The sequence below is a fragment of the Macaca nemestrina genome, chromosome 4 (genome assembly GCF_043159975.1).
Source record: "Macaca nemestrina isolate mMacNem1 chromosome 4, mMacNem.hap1, whole genome shotgun sequence".
NCBI lineage: Eukaryota > Metazoa > Chordata > Mammalia > Primates > Cercopithecidae > Macaca > Macaca nemestrina.
This window is the reverse complement of record NC_092128.1, coordinates 108397295-108414333: the sequence shown is the minus strand read 5'-3', so window position 1 is coordinate 108414333 and position 17039 is coordinate 108397295. Positions and strand designations below refer to the sequence as shown.

The following is a 17039-nucleotide window of genomic DNA, read 5'->3' as shown; positions in this document are numbered from 1 at the left end:
AAAAAAAAAAAAAAAAAAAAGGCATGCCTCAGAGAACATCAGGGAAGCCCACGAGACTTTGTGACTTGGTACTTACATAGTTAAACAGATGCAGCAGGTTCAAACTGGCTGCAGAAATTTGAGCCCTCTCCAAGTTTTCCCTGCTCAGACTCATAGGAAAAGTGTAGGGTAGTTCAGCTCTTTCTCTTGCTCGCCTGGTAGGAACCACAGCTGAAAATCTTTTTCGCTCAGTGAAGAGTTTAGGCTCATTGGAGTTTACTGCTAGAAATGGCTTGAGATGTCATCTCGGCTTTCCTCCTAATGTGATATTTTACTAGCCTGGCTTGGCATCTTTGGAGGTTGAGACCTGTTCCACAGGAAGTGGATTACCTTTCTAGAGTGGCTTGTCAGTATAAGAACACCGTGGGCTTCCCCTAAATAAGAACCACTCTTTGGATGAATCCTGAAATGTATTTGTCTCATTTATCCTTTTCACTTACTATGTTTAATTCATGTTCCCTAATAAACAAGATAATGCATTTAAAGTTCTTAGCTCCATGTCTTGACCATTGTAAATTCCCAGTAGATGTCACTTGCGCTTGTTGTTTCCTCGGCTGTTTTAATCCTTAGTCTTCAGTTTTAATCCTCAGTCAAAACTAAACTAATTGTGTAGGTTTAAGCTTTGGAGAGAAAAATTGTGCCTTAAATTTAAGTTAAACTATGTTTTTAAAGATTAACATTCAGGGAACATGTTTCCATATTGCTGATGCCCTAAAAAATATCATATACCAGAAGTCTTACCACCTGAAGATTGACATACATCAATCTTATATAAATAAAGCCTCCCTTTTCTGTGGATAGCTGAGCCAGCAATTGAACTTACTACCTCTTCCTAATGCAAATAAGATAAAAGAGAAAGCAAAGCATACATATTTGCATCCCATAGTACACAGCTTCTTAGCTTCTTACTCAACTCAAGCAACAGTCTCTGAGCACATCAAAAATCAAGATTTTAGGCTGCTGAGGTGGAAATCCTTTGGCATGAAGGATCAGAGATGGGGAGACCTTTCAGATTGTGGTGTCTAATGTTTTCTCCTGCGTTCCACTAATGCTGGAGAGGGGAACAGGGAGTTAGAAGGAAGAGGGAATGTTGGAAGACATTTCCCAAGCTGGAAGATGCTAGCACACCTTCCCCCAGTTCTATTAAGTTCCTGGAGCAGAAACAAACCAAGTGTTATACTGGAAAAATTTCGGCCCAAACTGTCTACTAGCAACAACAGCAACAACAACAACAAACCACACTCCACACAACTAAGGGCGGAGTGGGGTAATTTATACAATGTGTCCCTCCTATTCCGACATCCACTGCACTCTCCCCTGTCTCGCAGGACAGTGTCCCAACTGTCCTTAGCGCTCCTCATGCCGCCTACCGGAGAAAGCAAATATATTTCAGAATTAGAGGGCAGCAGAAGCTCCTATTTCCCCCCAACTCTATACTTGGAAAAACTCTAAGGCAGAGGGAGCAAAGTTCAGTTTTCACGCCAAAGAGTGTCTTTCTCTCTCTTGAAATTCTCTCCCGCACCCTCTTGTATCCGGTGTCGAAAACAACTGCCAGAGGTTCTTTTTCTTGGTCCGAAGAAAAACGACTGGCCAGACTAAAAAGGAGGGACTTCAGGGGGAAAGCAGGCTTCCAGCCCTGGGCTGTGGCCCAGAGGGGATGATGTCACCGCTTCTGCACCGAGGGGCCTGGGGGTGGGGCGGCCAAAGGGGAGCCCGCGCCGCGCCTGCAGCTGCCAAGGGAGCATTCCGAGCCCACGTCAGGGGAGGTGTCCGGATAAATAGGGTCCCGCAATGGCCGTGGCTGGCTGCGCTCCGAGCTGCGGAGTCCGGGACTGGAGCTGCCCGGGCGGGTTCGCGCTCCGAAGGCTGAGAACTGGCGCTGCTCGTGCCCTGTGTGCCAGACGGCCGAGATCCGCGCTCGGACCCGGCCGAGATCCCACTTTGCTACCGACTGGAGTTTGGGGGAAGAAACTCTCCTGCGCCCCAGAGGATTTCCTCCTCAGCGAAGGGACAGCTAAAGACGAAGGTGGCAGGAAGAGAAGGGCGCTTTCTGTCTGCCAGGGTCGCAGCGCGGGAGGGCAGTGCCATGTTCCTTTCCATCCTGGTGGCGCTGTGCCTGTGGCTGCACCTGGCGCTGGGCGTGCGCGGCGCGCCCTGCGAGGCGGTGCGCATCCCTATGTGCCGGCACATGCCCTGGAACATCACGCGGATGCCCAACCACCTGCACCACAGCACACAGGAGAACGCCATCCTGGCCATCGAGCAGTACGAGGAGCTGGTGGACGTGAACTGCAGCTCCGTGCTGCGCTTCTTCCTCTGTGCCATGTACGCGCCCATCTGCACCCTGGAGTTCCTGCACGACCCCATCAAGCCGTGCAAGTCGGTGTGCCAACGCGCGCGCGACGACTGCGAGCCCCTCATGAAGATGTACAACCACAGCTGGCCCGAAAGCCTGGCCTGCGATGAGCTGCCCGTCTATGACCGTGGTGTGTGCATCTCGCCTGAAGCCATCGTTACGGACCTCCCGGAGGGTGAGACCGGAGGAAGGATGGGGGGAGGCGAGGAGGCACCCGGGGCTGTGGCTGCCACTTGAGAACTAGGCGGCCACACTTAAGGCTGCTGGGGGCTTCTGAGGCTTGTAGGAGGTGGGAAGAAATGGGGGAAACATTTTCTTCAGAAAAAGTCTGGTTTCCCCCGTAGGAATTTTAGAAGCTAGCGAAGGGCGCTGTACTCCTTAAGGAAAAAAAAAAAATTTGCTTACAAAGGGAGCCTTCGACGATGTTTGCATTTACAGTAGTAACAGAAATGATAATAGCAGTAAACAGGTGTTGCTAGGTGTCTGAGCAAGTGTTAAACACATTACACGTTATTCACTCATTTAATGCCCAAAATAGTCTCACCAGGCAGGTGTCAATACTCGTTCCATTTAGTGCTACTTCTTAAAAAGTTTTTTTCTGAAAAAGCAGTAATGGTCATTGCTTCCCACCAGGAGTGAGATTTGTAATTGCAGTTTCCCTGGAAAATTGTGAGGTCTGTTTCATGGTCATTGACCCCGAGCCAACTACTGTGGCATTTTAGTTAACCCCATCCCTACTTCCACTTCCTTCTTTTTTCTTTGGTCATTTGACTGTTTTTCTAGGAAGAAGGAGAAGTTTAAATTCACTTCTTTAAATGAAACCTAGGAATATTTTTGCATTATTTTATCCAGGCTTTCTCTGACCCAGGTTACCCCACATTTAAAGACACTATGATATTGCTGTGCTGGAATCTCTGAACTTATTCCCAGAGCATTGCCCTAAACATGAAGGAGGAGTGGTTAAGTGAATGGGGTAAATGGAAACTCCTCTCTAGTTTAGAGTTTTAGGGGAAAAAACCACATATTTATTGTTTAAATTATATAAATAATAGAGGATTATGCTTGGTTTTGGTTATATACCTGTGAACTGTTTCTGCATTGCAAGATATGAGGTGGGGATTTGGAAATATTTTGGTTACTTTGATTAATATAAACTGTTAACTTGGAATATCGACATTTCAATATGACTTTGGGAGAGAGTGATATGATTTATCCAGTTGGGTTGTATATACCAGTGTATACCAGCGAGGTTAAATGGATATACATTCACATCAATTTGTGCTTGGATAGGCGAATATTCCCCCAGAGGATCTCTTTTCTAAGCCCTAGATATCATTATGAAAGGAGAAGTCAACAGTCACATGCCGTTTTTGCTATATAAATACATATTTTTTTTTAGATGGATCCTCACTGTGTTACCCAGGCTGGAGTGCAATGGCACAATCTCAGCTCACTGCAACCTTCGCCTCCCGGGTTCAAGTGATTCTCCTACCTCAGCCTCCCAAGTAGCCAGGATTACAGGTGTCCACCACCATGCCTGGCAAATGTTTGTATTTTTAGTAGAGACAGGGTTTTGCCATATTGGCCAGACTGGTCTCAAACTCCTGACCTCAGGTGATCCGCCCATCTCAGCCTCCCAAAGTGCTGGGATTACAGGCGTGAGCCACCTCACCCGGCTCATTTTTACCATTAAGTACTATTCTTTTGTGATACTGTGTTAGTTTATATCTTCAGAGGGCTCCTTATACTAGCTGAGTGAATAGACAAAATCACCAACCATGCCCATGTGGCCCTGTTTGTGTTTCAGATGTTAAGTGGATAGACATCACACCAGACATGATGGTACAGGAAAGGCCTCTTGATGTTGACTGTAAACGCCTAAGCCCTGGTGAGTTCTTTCTTCTTGGATGTTCCCTCTACTTCTCCTCTCCAGAGTGATTTCTGTACTCTTTCCAACTTTCTGCCTCTTTTGCCTTTTTTAGATCGGTGCAAGTGTAAAAAGGTGAAGCCAACTTTGGCAACATATCTCAGCAAAAACTACAGCTATGGTAAGTCATCTGTTAAAGCCATTTACTTTTGAGACTCGGTTCATTACAAAGCTGGAATCTCAATACGGTTGCTGTCATTAAAGCTAGTCACAAAGTAAAGAAAACAAAAGGTTGACTGTTTTTCTAGTCGATTATGTGAATTCTATTAATATATGGCACAATAACAACTGCAAAATGTCTTGCTTTTCTGGATAAATCAAGTGCAAACAAAAGGAATGACCCAGGTGATAATAATTACATGCATCAGATTAAAAGTTTGACATCTTGATCCTCCTTGTCTTGGTAAGAAGTGCTGATCAGCCGGGATGGCACACCCCAACTGTTCTCTTCCTGAGGTTTTACTGCTGCAGGAAGAATGGGAAAGTGATCCATGGATTTGATTATCTGTGAGTCGGAGAATTAAGGCCCATAGGCCCAGAGAATTAAGATCTGCCTGCATATCCTTTTACTTGTGAATAGCTACAAATATTTAACGTCTTAAAGAAATTGTGAAAAAAAATATTACTCACAAAATCCTATGGTTACGCTATTGAAATAGTTTAAATGCCCTCCTCTCTCTTACTTGAAAGAACCACTCAGCATTTTCTTCCAAGAATAAGTCAATCATGAAATTTGAAATGTTTTAAGTAATTTTAATTTCACTATTGTCATCTGAAAGTAATTTTAATTAACATATGTTTTTTTTCAATTCAAAAAGAAATGTAAAAGGCAGACATTTTAAAAGCGTCTGTTTGGGTTGGCTACCTTATATTTCATTGCATGTCTTAAATTATTTCTGCTGAAATAACATAAAGTGGTTTTAGGGAAAATGCTTATTTTGTTTGCTGACTTAGTTTTCATCTTGCAAATTGAAATTTTATATCAGTAAGAAACTTTAGGATATATATCAGACATAAAAGTAGGAGGATCACAGAAACATAAAAATCTGAAAAAAATAAGCTCTTACAAAGCTATCAGATTTAAGGATGATATTTAGCCAATGTGGGTAATTCAGCAACAACAAAAAGTAGTTTATCTTTTCCTGTAGCTTTTTTTCTTAAAGCCTGCTCTATGTAGATACCATCCTAATCTGATTTACTTAGTCCCTCCTCTGCCAAGATCCGGCCTGAGATACTAATCTGAGTTTCACTGTCATGTTGTTCTCTTGGGTGTTATGGCCTTGGAACGACCTTGATGAAGAAACCATTTTGTATTCAAGTCCTTTGGTGTCTTCATAAACTGGCTGCCTGAAATGGAATCCAAGACAGAGCCATATTAGGCTGATTACAACTCTATGGGAGGCAGTAATAACAAGAGACCACAGAAACCAGCATTTAAAACTTGGTCAGAGACAGTGACATTAACAGCCATCTGTAATAACAGTTCTATCTCTGCTCACCATGGGTCTACTTTGTCAGTCTGTGAAATTAAAAGTAGTCCTCAGAGACTCCCTCCACTTCAAAAATGTTATGACTAATAACTATCTCTGTAAAACAGAAGAAGCTGAAGCATCAGATGAGTGATGGAAGAAATGCAAACCTTAAGATGACTTCTGATGTGAAATATATGATCCTCACTTTGAATCACCACAGGGGAGAATACAAATACTGTGAATTTTTTACTGAGCTAAAGGCAGAGAAAGACTAAAACTTGCCTTTCCATTTGCTTTCCCATCTCACAGTATGCCCCAGAACATTTAAGACAATGTTGACAATATAGGACACCATCCATTTAGCATATGACTGTGTGGGCTTTTTGCCTGCACTCAGGCCGCTTGGACATAACCATAATTACAGGAGTGAATCTTTAAGAGAGGCTCAGAGGTTGGCATGAAGACACCATCCCTAGTTTTTCCCCAAAACCTTCAACAACACTTCTATCTATTTTTAAATTGCAGTTATTCATGCCAAAATAAAAGCTGTGCAGAGGAGTGGCTGTAATGAGGTCACAACGGTGGTGGATGTAAAAGAGATCTTCAAGTCCTCATCACCCATCCCTCGAACTCAAGTCCCGCTCATTACGAATTCTTCTTGCCAGTGTCCACACATCCTGCCCCATCAAGATGTTCTCATTATGTGTTACGAGTGGCGCTCAAGGTAGGCACAAAGAGGCAGAAGGAACTGTCTGCACACTGTTAGAAAAACCTCAATCTCAGTTAGCAGTCATGGTTTAAAAACATGACAAAAATATGCCAATGGCTTTTTAAAAAAAAATTAGTTAAACAGATGCCTCTGTTTGAATAGCATATATTCTAACTGTCAATTAATTCTTCACAGGATGAAGGAAAAATCAAAATATGAGTATTTGAATAGAGTCTTTAAAAATCCATTTCAAAATTCATTAAGTGATTTCAAAATTTATAGGCAAGTCAATTATTTTAAGGAAGAACAATTCTTTTCAAATCATTCAAACAATTTTAGAGCCACAAATACTAAATTCTTAAGGCCACTTTAATAGCTTACAGATCAAGTAAGTAGGCATCTGAGACTATAGTTCCGCATGTTTCCATATAAACACTTTACAATATTTGATAGAGTATTGCACACACACACACGCACACTTTAAGATGACTTCTGAATCGAATATGTGATTCTCAATTCAAACATCACAAGGCAAAGTATAAACAAATATGTATATGCTTCACACACACTCATACACACAAATTCTAGCTGGGTATATTTGTCTTCCTGGCCTCTCTTTCCTTCTTCTTATTTATTTATTTATATTTTTGGATATTGGTACATTACTTATAATATAAAGTCAAACTCTTGAGCCCAGCCTCCATGTTGGGCCCTGTAAGTTGATTGCAGTATACTCCTCCAGCAAAATCACTCAGTTTTACGTAACAAGTCATCCCTCCCATTCTCTGCTGTTAATGCTCATCTGTTTCTTCTATATAGATATAAACTAAGACTATTCCTCCGAAAAGAAACCAAAAACATTTTTGAGAACTAACTTCACTTTTCTGTATTCTGTCAGTACTTGGGTGCCCTCCTTGCAACATGGATATCACCATGTGTTCTTGGTTTTAAAGCCAGACTCTGCTTGTATCTTGTCTCCCTAAAGAAGCAATCAGTGACTCTGGACTCATCTCTACCAAGGCGTTTGCATCTGCTGCAGTGCTAGAGATGTGGTTGGGGATACCAGGTTGCTAGTCATTACATTCTATCTGGAGAGGGGAATGGATTATAATCCATTCCAGTAAAAATATTTTTGGATAATTGGGATGTATGTCCTCACAAATGATTCTAATAAATTGGTAAGGGTATGTAAAGACGATTGTGAAAATAAGAGAGGAAATCTGCTTTATGAGACCTGCAAAACTGGTGTAAAGTTACACTTGTTAAAACCATGTGATGCAATAGTAGATGTAAAGATAAATAAAACGGAGGAAAAACTCTTGAAGCAGGTTTTGATGCACTTTATATTGTACTATACAGTAACTTTCAAATGGATTAAATAGACAAATATTGTAAGAACTTAAAAAACAGGATAAAATTAGGTGACTAAATATATCTGAAAAGCAAAGTAATTTGTAAACATAAAAGTAATGTAAGAAATTACAAGGAAAAATATCAATACACGTATTTGACCACATAATATTATACACATAAAAATCACAAATAATGATAGAAAAGCAAATAAAAATTGATAAACATAATTGAAAAAAATATGAAAAGATAGTAGTCTTATTAAAGAGTTCATAAAATTAATATTTAAACATTGAGACCACGATGTAGAAATATATGTACATAAATTTATATAGAGAAGTTCAAATAGTAACACAAATATAATACAAATAGTAAGTAAACATTTAAAAAATTATCTCCTTGATTTTAAATCCAAATAAAAACAAGATTCCATTTTCACCTAATGCTTAATGTTAATGAATTGGATGAAAGTGCAACCATTTTGAAAACAACTTGGCACTATGCATTGAAAATCTTTTAAAAAAATACATACCCTTTGACTCAGTTATTCTATTTTAAAAATCTGTCCTAAGAAAATAATAAGCCAGTGCACACTACTGTATACAGGGTTATTCAATGCAATACTGGTAATCATAGCTAAGCAAAAGGGAATTCAGCAATAAAGAAATGGCTGGATATATTATGGATATCCATATTCATAACATTATATTATTAACATTAGATTTTTAAATTATTCTAATTACATCAGAAAATTTAGATCATAAAATGACAAAAGGAAATTTGCAGATCATCTAAATACACAATGTGGTCTAGTAAGTGTAATAAATATTGTTACAAGGAGGAATGAAAGGAAACACCAATAAAATTAAATGGTGGATATGTGGGTTATGGGGCAAAAGGTTATTGAATAATTTTTTTACAATTTCTGTAATTTTAGCTTTTTACTTTTGCAATAAAAATCTGCTTACTAAGATAATTTGTTTTCAGGATGATGCTTCTTGAAAATTGCTTAGTTGAAAAGTGGAGAGATCAGCTTAGTAAAAGATCCATAGTAAGTATCATGAACAACACTGTGAAGATGGATGTAAGTGCGTATAAAATATTTCTTTAGAATTGGGGAATTCTTCCCATTGTCTCATATTCAAGCTCTCATAAGAGCCAGCAATAGCGACAGTGTTTGTCTTTTGAATAGGCCGTTAAGAGTGTAGCTATTCTCACTCAGAATTTTTACCAGGAATCTGTCATTCAACTTCAAAGGTTGTGAAGTTGTGTTTGATACTAATGTACTGGTTATTTCCAAGTTAAATGAGCCTTTTGTTTCTTTATTACATGTAGTTGTTTTATTGAACCATGAGATCCTTGAGCAGACTTAATATCCATTGAGACTAAATCTGACATATATTTGGAAGGGTGGAAATATCTGATAATAAAACTTACCCTATCACTATACATAGCAGAATCTTTTCCTATATTTATAATAACTTAAGACTTTTGTCAAAAATCATACACAAAAAGTAATTGTTTTACAGTCAAATCTAGGATTTTTGTGGTAACATCATAGTAATATTGGTAATTCAATTAGAGGAGTTAAATAATTTTTTGCCCAGAAATGTGAAATTACAACCCAATCTAAAGACATCAGGTAATTGGTTTGAAATTTTTAAAGCTTCCCTTCTCTGCAAAATATGTCCATATTCATTAAGAAGAATTTGTGTTTACAGGTTCACAAAACATATTGCTACTGCCTGTGCTCTCTTAGTTTGCACCAATGAAAAGTCCCAGGCAAGAGGAAAGTATATATTAACAATTGATTTATGGAGAATGTAGTTAGAATACAGCCTCCCCTAGTCAGTGTACTTCTGAATAAGAGAACCAAACACTATTGTGTTAAATCAGAACCAAAAACTCATGAGCTGCTCAGAAGCATGCTTAGTTCTATTAGACAGGAAATTCTAGCAGGATTGGTTATCTGGTTTCCCAGACTACAGTAGATTAGAAGCATCAATACAGAAGGCAAGCAGACCGTGAGAACCTGAGCTTGCTGAGAAGAAAGCTTTCAATAATCAGAGCTGTGGGACCATTCACTTTTGCAGCATATTTTCCAATAAACTTCAGTAGGAGTTTGAAAATATCACCACATGATAGCAACATACCATAATGAGTTTATTAGTTTAGAATAGATTAGAATTGTGTTGTAGCACAGCGGGGACAACGTTTTTCTTTTCATTGCATTCCTACTGCATAGAATAATACCCAACTGATGACTGTGGTCAAACTTCTGGCTGAATGAAGTAGACTCTAACCAAGCAGGGACATCTGTGTTAATATAAAGCAATGTCAATTCAACTGGACTCACTTTTTTATTGTTCCTTACTTGAGTTATTTAAAGAATAAACTTTTTGCTATCAGAGAGACTTGATTTTTCAGAATGACTCATTTCCCAATGGTTCTGGATAGCTAGCATGTTAGAGGATGACTAGGTGTAGAAGGGGCCTCTGTCTTCCTTTGGATGTGGGAGAATTAAGTGAACAAACCCCTGACTTCCCAGTGACGTGGGGTAAACTAATGCTAGTAGCCATGAAATAAGAGCCTTTTTAGAAGGCTTTGCACTATAGGAATGTTGCATTATGGGGCTAGTGGTCAAAAGTGCATGGGTGAGGGCCTCTGGCTCTGGAGTCAGGGTGGGTGAATTTGAATCCTGGCTCTGACATTTACTAGCTCTGTGGCCTGCAAATAACCTCTTTGTGCTTGTTTCCTGCCCCTGTCAATGGTGCTTATTTGGAAGGACTGTTGTTTCAATGAAATGAATGCATGTGAAAACTTCATCACACACTGAGCACTTTCTGAGTCACCTGGTACCTGTTAAGGGCTTGACATAGGGTAGCTATTACAATTGTTACCGTCATTAGTATATTACAGTGAAAAACTTGCCTTAATTTTCATATTAGCTGAGCACCATAAAGGGGTGAGATAATTTGATAGTCATGTTTACAAATTGCCTTTCAGCAGTGGGAAGAGAGGCTGCGGGAACAGCGGAGAACAATTCAGGACAAGAAGAAAACAGCTGGGCGCACCAGTCGTAGTAATCCCCCCAAACCAAAGGGAAAGCCTCCTGCTCCCAAACCAGCCAGCCCCAAGAAGAACATTAAAACTAGGAGTGCCCAGAAGAAAACAAACCCGAAAAAAGTGTGAGCTAACTAGTTTCCAAAACGGAGACTTCCAACTTCCTTACAGGATGAGGCTGGGCATTGCCTGGGACAACCTATGCAAGGCCATGTGCCCCTTGCCCTAACAACTCACTGCAGTGCTCTTCATAGACACATCTTGCAGCATTTTTCTTAATGCTATGCTTCAGTTTTTCTTTGTAAGCCATCACAAGCCATAGTGGTAGGTTTGCCCTTTGGTACAGAAGGTGAGTTAAAGCTGGTGGAAAAGGCTTATTGCATTGCATTCAGAGTAACCTGTGTGCATACTCTAGGAGAGCAGGGAAAATAATGCTTGTTACAATTTGACCTAATATGTGCATTGTAAAATAAATGCCATATTTCAAACAAAACACGTAATTTTTTACAGTATGTTTTATTACCATTTGATATCTGTTGTTACAATGTTAGTGATGTTTTAAAATGAGATTGAAAATCTAATGCTTCTAAGAAGGAACAGTAGTGGAATGAATGTCTAAAAGATCTTTATGTGCTTATGGTCTGTAGAAGGATTTTTGTGATGAAAGGGGATTTTTTGAAAAATCTAGAGAAGTAGCATATGGAAAATTATAATGTGTCTTTTTTACAATGACTTTTCAGCTCTGTTTTTAGCTAGAAACTCTAAAAACAAAAATAATAATAAAGAAAAATAAATAAAAAAGAGAGGCAGACAATGTCTGGATTCCTGTTTTTTGGTTACCTGATTTCATGATCATGATGCTTCTTGTCAACACCCTCTTAAGCAGCACCAGAAACAGTGAGTTTGTCTGTACCACTGGGAGTTAGGTACTAATTAGTTGGCTAATGCTCAAGTATTTTATACCCACAACAAGAGAGGTATGTCACTCATCTCACTTCCCAGGACATCCACCCTGAGAGTAATTTGACAAGTATAAAAAAGGCCTTCACGTGAGTGCCAAAAATTTATTTTCTTCACTTAAATAATTTTTTTTGCCTAAATACATGTGAGAGGAGTTAAATATAAATATACACAGAGGAAAGTTGAGGTTCCATCTCTGAAATGAGAATTACTTGACAGTTGGGATACTTTAATCAGAAAAGAAGAACTTATCTTGCAGTATTTTATCAACAAATTTCATAATTGTGGCCAATTGGAGGCAGTTATTTAAAAAAACAATTTTATTGGCCTTTTGCTAACACAGTAAGCATGTATTCTCTATAAGGCATTCAATAAATGCACAACGCCCAAAGGAAATAAAATCCTATCTAATCCTGCTCTCCACTACACAGAGGTAATCACCATTAGTATTTTGGCATATTATTCTCCAGGTGTTTCTTATGCACTTATACAACGATTTGAATAAATAAAACTAGGAGCCTGCTATACGTGTGTTTCATAACCTGCCTCCTTTGCTTGGCTCTTTATTGAGATAAGTTTTCGTGTCAAGAAAGCAGATACCACCTCATTTCTAACAGCTGTGTTATATTCCATAGTATGCATTACTCAACAAACTGTTGTGCTATTGGATACTTAGGTGGTTTCTTCACTGACCATACTGAATAAACATCTCAATAGTCAAATGTCTGTGTGTATCCTTCATTAGTACCTTGGGATACGTTTGTTTAAATAGTATTTTCGGGCCTAGGAGTATGCTCAGCAAGGAAAGTTCTTGGTCTTGTCAATTATGCCCCAGAATGCTTGGAACATCGGTGGATGGAAATGCTCATTAAGTGTATGGTGTATGGAAACCCTCACTAAGATTGTTTCTCCTTCTCCATGTTTATCATAAATTTAAAGTTGTAACTGGTGGCCACCTTGGACGAACCTTCTCCCTTCATCTGTGAACCATCAGCTGACAACATTCTCAGCACTTCCTATACTCCTGGCCACTGGGAAATAGTGATTTGAGCCCCTCAAAGTATATAGATAAATGGATGGATGGATAGATGATTGATTGATAGATGGATAGAAAGATGGATGGATGGATGGATGGATGGATGGATGGATAGATAGATAGATAGATAGATAGATAGATAGATAGATTTCTTAACTGCCAGAAAAGCCTATGCAACCTCCTCTATTTTTTAACAATCTAACTTAATAATATAACTGGTTAACTATAGGAACTGAAGAATTACAGTATAGCAGAGCTGCTAATAGATGCTCTCTGTCTAGCCTCCTTTTAAGATACATGAGAACTTACATAAATAGCCTTAGTTCTTACTTTTCAGCTGTAAACCAATGCAGTCTAATCACACTTTTGGTTTCTCTCCTTGGATACCTATAAGATTGTGTATTGCATTCTTACAACAAAACCCTGGATACCTATAAGATTGTCTATCGCATTCTTTTTTTTAAATATTTATTTATTTTTTATTATTATTATACTTTAAGTTCTAGGGTACATGTGCATAATGTGCAGGTTTGTTACATACGTATACTTGTGCCATGTTGCTGTGCTGCACCCATCAACTCGTCAGCACCCATCAACTCGTCATTTACATCAGGTATAACTCCCAATGCAATCCCTCCCCGCTCCCCCCTCCCCATGATAGGCCCCGGTGTGTGATGTTCCCCTTCCCCAGTCCAAGTGATCTCATTGTTCAGTTCCCACCTATGAGTGAGAACATGTGGTGTTTGGTTTTCTGTTCTTGTGATAGTTTGCTAAGAATGATGGTTTCCAGCTGCATCCATGTCCCTACAAAGGACACAAACTCATCCTTTTTTATGGCTGCATAGTATTCCATGGTGTATATGTGCCACATTTTCTTAGTCCAGTCTGTCACTGATGGACATTTGGGTTGATTCCAAGTCTTTGCTATTGTGAATAGTGCCACAATAAACATACGTGTGCATGTGTCTTTATAGCAGCATAATTTATAATCCTTTGGGTATATACCCAGTAACGGGATGGCAGGGTCATATGGTACTTCTAGTTCGAGATCCTTGATGAATCACCATACTGTTTTCCATAATGGTTGAACTAGTTTACAATCCCACCAGCAGTGTAAAAGTGTTCCTATTTCTCCACATCCTCTCCAGCACCTGCTGTTTCCTGACTTTTTAATGATCTCCATTCTAACTGGTGTGAGGTGGTATCTCATTGTGGTTTTGATTTGCATTTCTCTGATGGCCAGTGATGATGAGCATTTTTTCATGTGTCTGTTGGCTGTATGAATGTCTTCTTTTGAGAAATGTCTGTTCATATCCTTTGCCCACTTTTTGATGGGGTTGTTTGTTTTTTTCTTGTAAATTTCTTTGAGTTCTTTGTAGGTTCTGGATATTAGCCCTTTGTCAGATGAGTAGATTGCAAAAATTTTCTCCCATTCTGTAGGTTGCCTGTTCACTCTGGTGGTAGTTTCTTTTGCTGTGCAGAAGCTCTTTAGTTTAATGAGATCCCATTTGTCAATTTTGGTTTTTGCTGCCGTTGCTTTTGGTGTTTTAGACATGAAGTCTTTGCCCATGCCTATGTCCTGAATGGTACTACCTAGGTTTTCCTCTAGGGTTTTTATGGTATTAGGTCTAACATTTAAGTCTCTAATCCATCTTGAATTAATTTTCGTATAAGGAGTAAGGAAAGGATCCAGTTTCAGCTTTCTACTTATGGCTAGCCAATTTTCCCAGCACCATTTATTAAATAGAGAATCCTTTCCCCATTTCTTGTTTCTCTCAGGTTTGTCAAAGATCAGATGGCTGTAGATGTGTGGTATTATTTCTGAGGAGTCTGTTCTGTTCCATTGGTCTATATCTCTGTTTTGGTACCAGTACCATGCTGTTTTGGTTACTGTAGCCTTGTAGTATAGTTTGAAGTCAGGTAGCGTGATGCCTCCAGCTTTGTTCTTTTGACTTAGGATTGTCTTGGAGATGCGGGCTCTTTTTTGGTTCCATATGAACTTTAAAGCAGTTTTTTCCAATTCTGTGAAGAAACTCATTGGTAGCTTGAGGAGGATGGCATTGAATCTATAAATAACCTTGGGCAGTATGGCCATTTTCATGATATTGATTCTTCCTATCCATGAGCATGGTATGTTCTTCCATTTGTTTGTGTCCTCTTTTATTTCACTGAGCAGTGGTTTGTAGTTCTCCTTGAAGAGGTCCTTTACATCCCTTGTAAGTTGGATTCCTAGGTATTTTATTCTCTTTGAAGCAATTGCGAATGGAAGTTCATTCATGATTTGGCTCTCTGTTTGTCTGTTACTGGTGTATAAGAATGCTTGTGATTTTTGCACATTAATTTTGTATCCTGAGACTTTGCTGAAGTTGCTTATCAGCTTAAGGAGATTTTGGGCTGAGACAATGGGATTTTCTAAATATACAATCATGTCATCTGCAAAGAGGGACAATTTGACTTCTTCTTTTCCTAACTGAATACCCTTGATTTCTTTCTCTTGCCTGATTGCCGTAGCCAGAACTTCCAACACTATGTTGAATAGGAGTGGTGAGAGAGGGCATCCCTGTCTTGTGCCAGTTTTCAAAGGGAATTTTTCCAGTTTTTGCCCATTCAGTATGATATTGACTGTGGGTTTGTCATAAAAAGCTCTTATTATTTTGAGGTATGTTCCATCAATACCGAATTTATTGAGCGTTTTTAGCATGAAGGGCTGTTGAATTTTGTCAAAAGCCTCTTCTGCATCTATTGAGATAATCATGTGGTTCTTGTCTTTGGTTCTGTTTATATGCTGGATTACGTTTATTGATTTGCGAATGTTGAACCAGCCTTGCATCCCAGGGATGAAGCCCACTTGATCATGGTGGATAAGCTTTTTGATGTGCTGCTGAATCCGGTTTGCCAGTATTTTATTGAGGATTTTTGCATCGATGTTCATCAGGGATATTGGTCTAAAATTCTCTTTTTTTGTTGTGTCTCTGCCAGGCTTTGGTATCAGGATGATGTTGGCCTCATAAAATGAGGTAGGGAGGATTCCCTCTTTTTCTATTGATTGGAATAGTTTCAGAAGGAATGGTACCAACTCCTCCTTGTACCTCTGGTAGAATTCAGCTGTGAATCCATCAGGTCCTGGACTTTTTTTGGTTGGTAGGCTCTTAATTATTGCCTCAATTTCAGAGCCTGCTATTGGTCTATTCAGGGATTCAACTTCTTCCTGGTTTAGTCTTGGAAGAGTATAAGTGTTCAGAAAATTATCCATTTCTTCTAGATTTTCTAGTTTATTTGCGTAGAGGTGTTTATAGTATTCTCTGGTGGTAGTTTGTATTTCTGTGGAGTCGGTGGTGATATCCCCTTTATCATTTTTTATTGTGTCTATTTGATTCTTCTCTCTTTTCTTCTTTATTAGTCTTGCTAGCAGTCTGTCAATTTTGTTGATCTTTTCAAAAAACCAACTCCTGGATTCATTAATTTTTTGGAGGGTTTTTTGTGTCTCTAGCTCCTTCAGTTCTGCTCTGATCTTAGTTATTTCTTGCCTTCTGCTAGCTTTTGAATGCGTTTGCTCTTGCTTCTCTAGTTCTTTTAATTGTGATGTTAGAGTGTCAATTTTAGATCTTTCCTGCTTTCTCTTGTGGGCATTTAGTGCTATAAATTTCCCTCTACACACTGCTTTAAATGTGTCCCAGAGATTCTGGTATGTTGTATCTTTGTTCTCATTGGTTTCAAAGAACATCTTTATTTCTGCCTTCATTTCGTTATGTACCCAGTAGTCATTCAGGAGCAGGTTGTTCGGTTTCCATGTAGTTGAGCAGTTTTGATTGAGTTTCTTAGTCCTGAGTTCTAGTTTGATTGCACTGTGGTCTGAGAGACAGTTTGTTATAATTTCTGTTCTTGTACATTTGCTGAGGAGTGCTTTACTTCCAATTATGTGGTCAATTTTGGAATAAGTGTGATGTGGTGCTGAGAAGAATGTATATTCTGTTGATTTGGGGTGGAGAGTTCTATAGATGTCTATTAGGTCTGCTTGCTGCAGAGATGAGTTCAATTCCTGGATATCCTTGTTAACTTTCTGTCTCATTGATCTGTCTAATGTTGACGGTGGAGTGTTGAAGTCTCCCATTATTATTGTATGGGAG

At 39.1% G+C, this 17039-nt stretch overlaps 1 protein-coding gene across 1 annotated transcript; it reads left to right on the top strand.

The window, feature by feature from the left end:
• Positions 1 to 1842: 1842 nt before the first annotated feature.
• On the top strand, positions 1843 to 12598 carry LOC105497776 (secreted frizzled related protein 4). Its single transcript, XM_011769120.3, has 6 exons — positions 1843 to 2570; positions 4203 to 4283; positions 4378 to 4443; positions 6320 to 6518; positions 8841 to 8904; positions 10860 to 12598. The coding sequence occupies exons 1-6, from the start codon at positions 2126 to 2128 to the stop codon at positions 11043 to 11045; spliced, it is 1041 nt and encodes a 346-aa protein (XP_011767422.1). The 5' UTR covers positions 1843 to 2125; the 3' UTR covers positions 11046 to 12598.
• The last annotated feature ends 4441 nt before the right edge of the window (positions 12599 to 17039 follow it).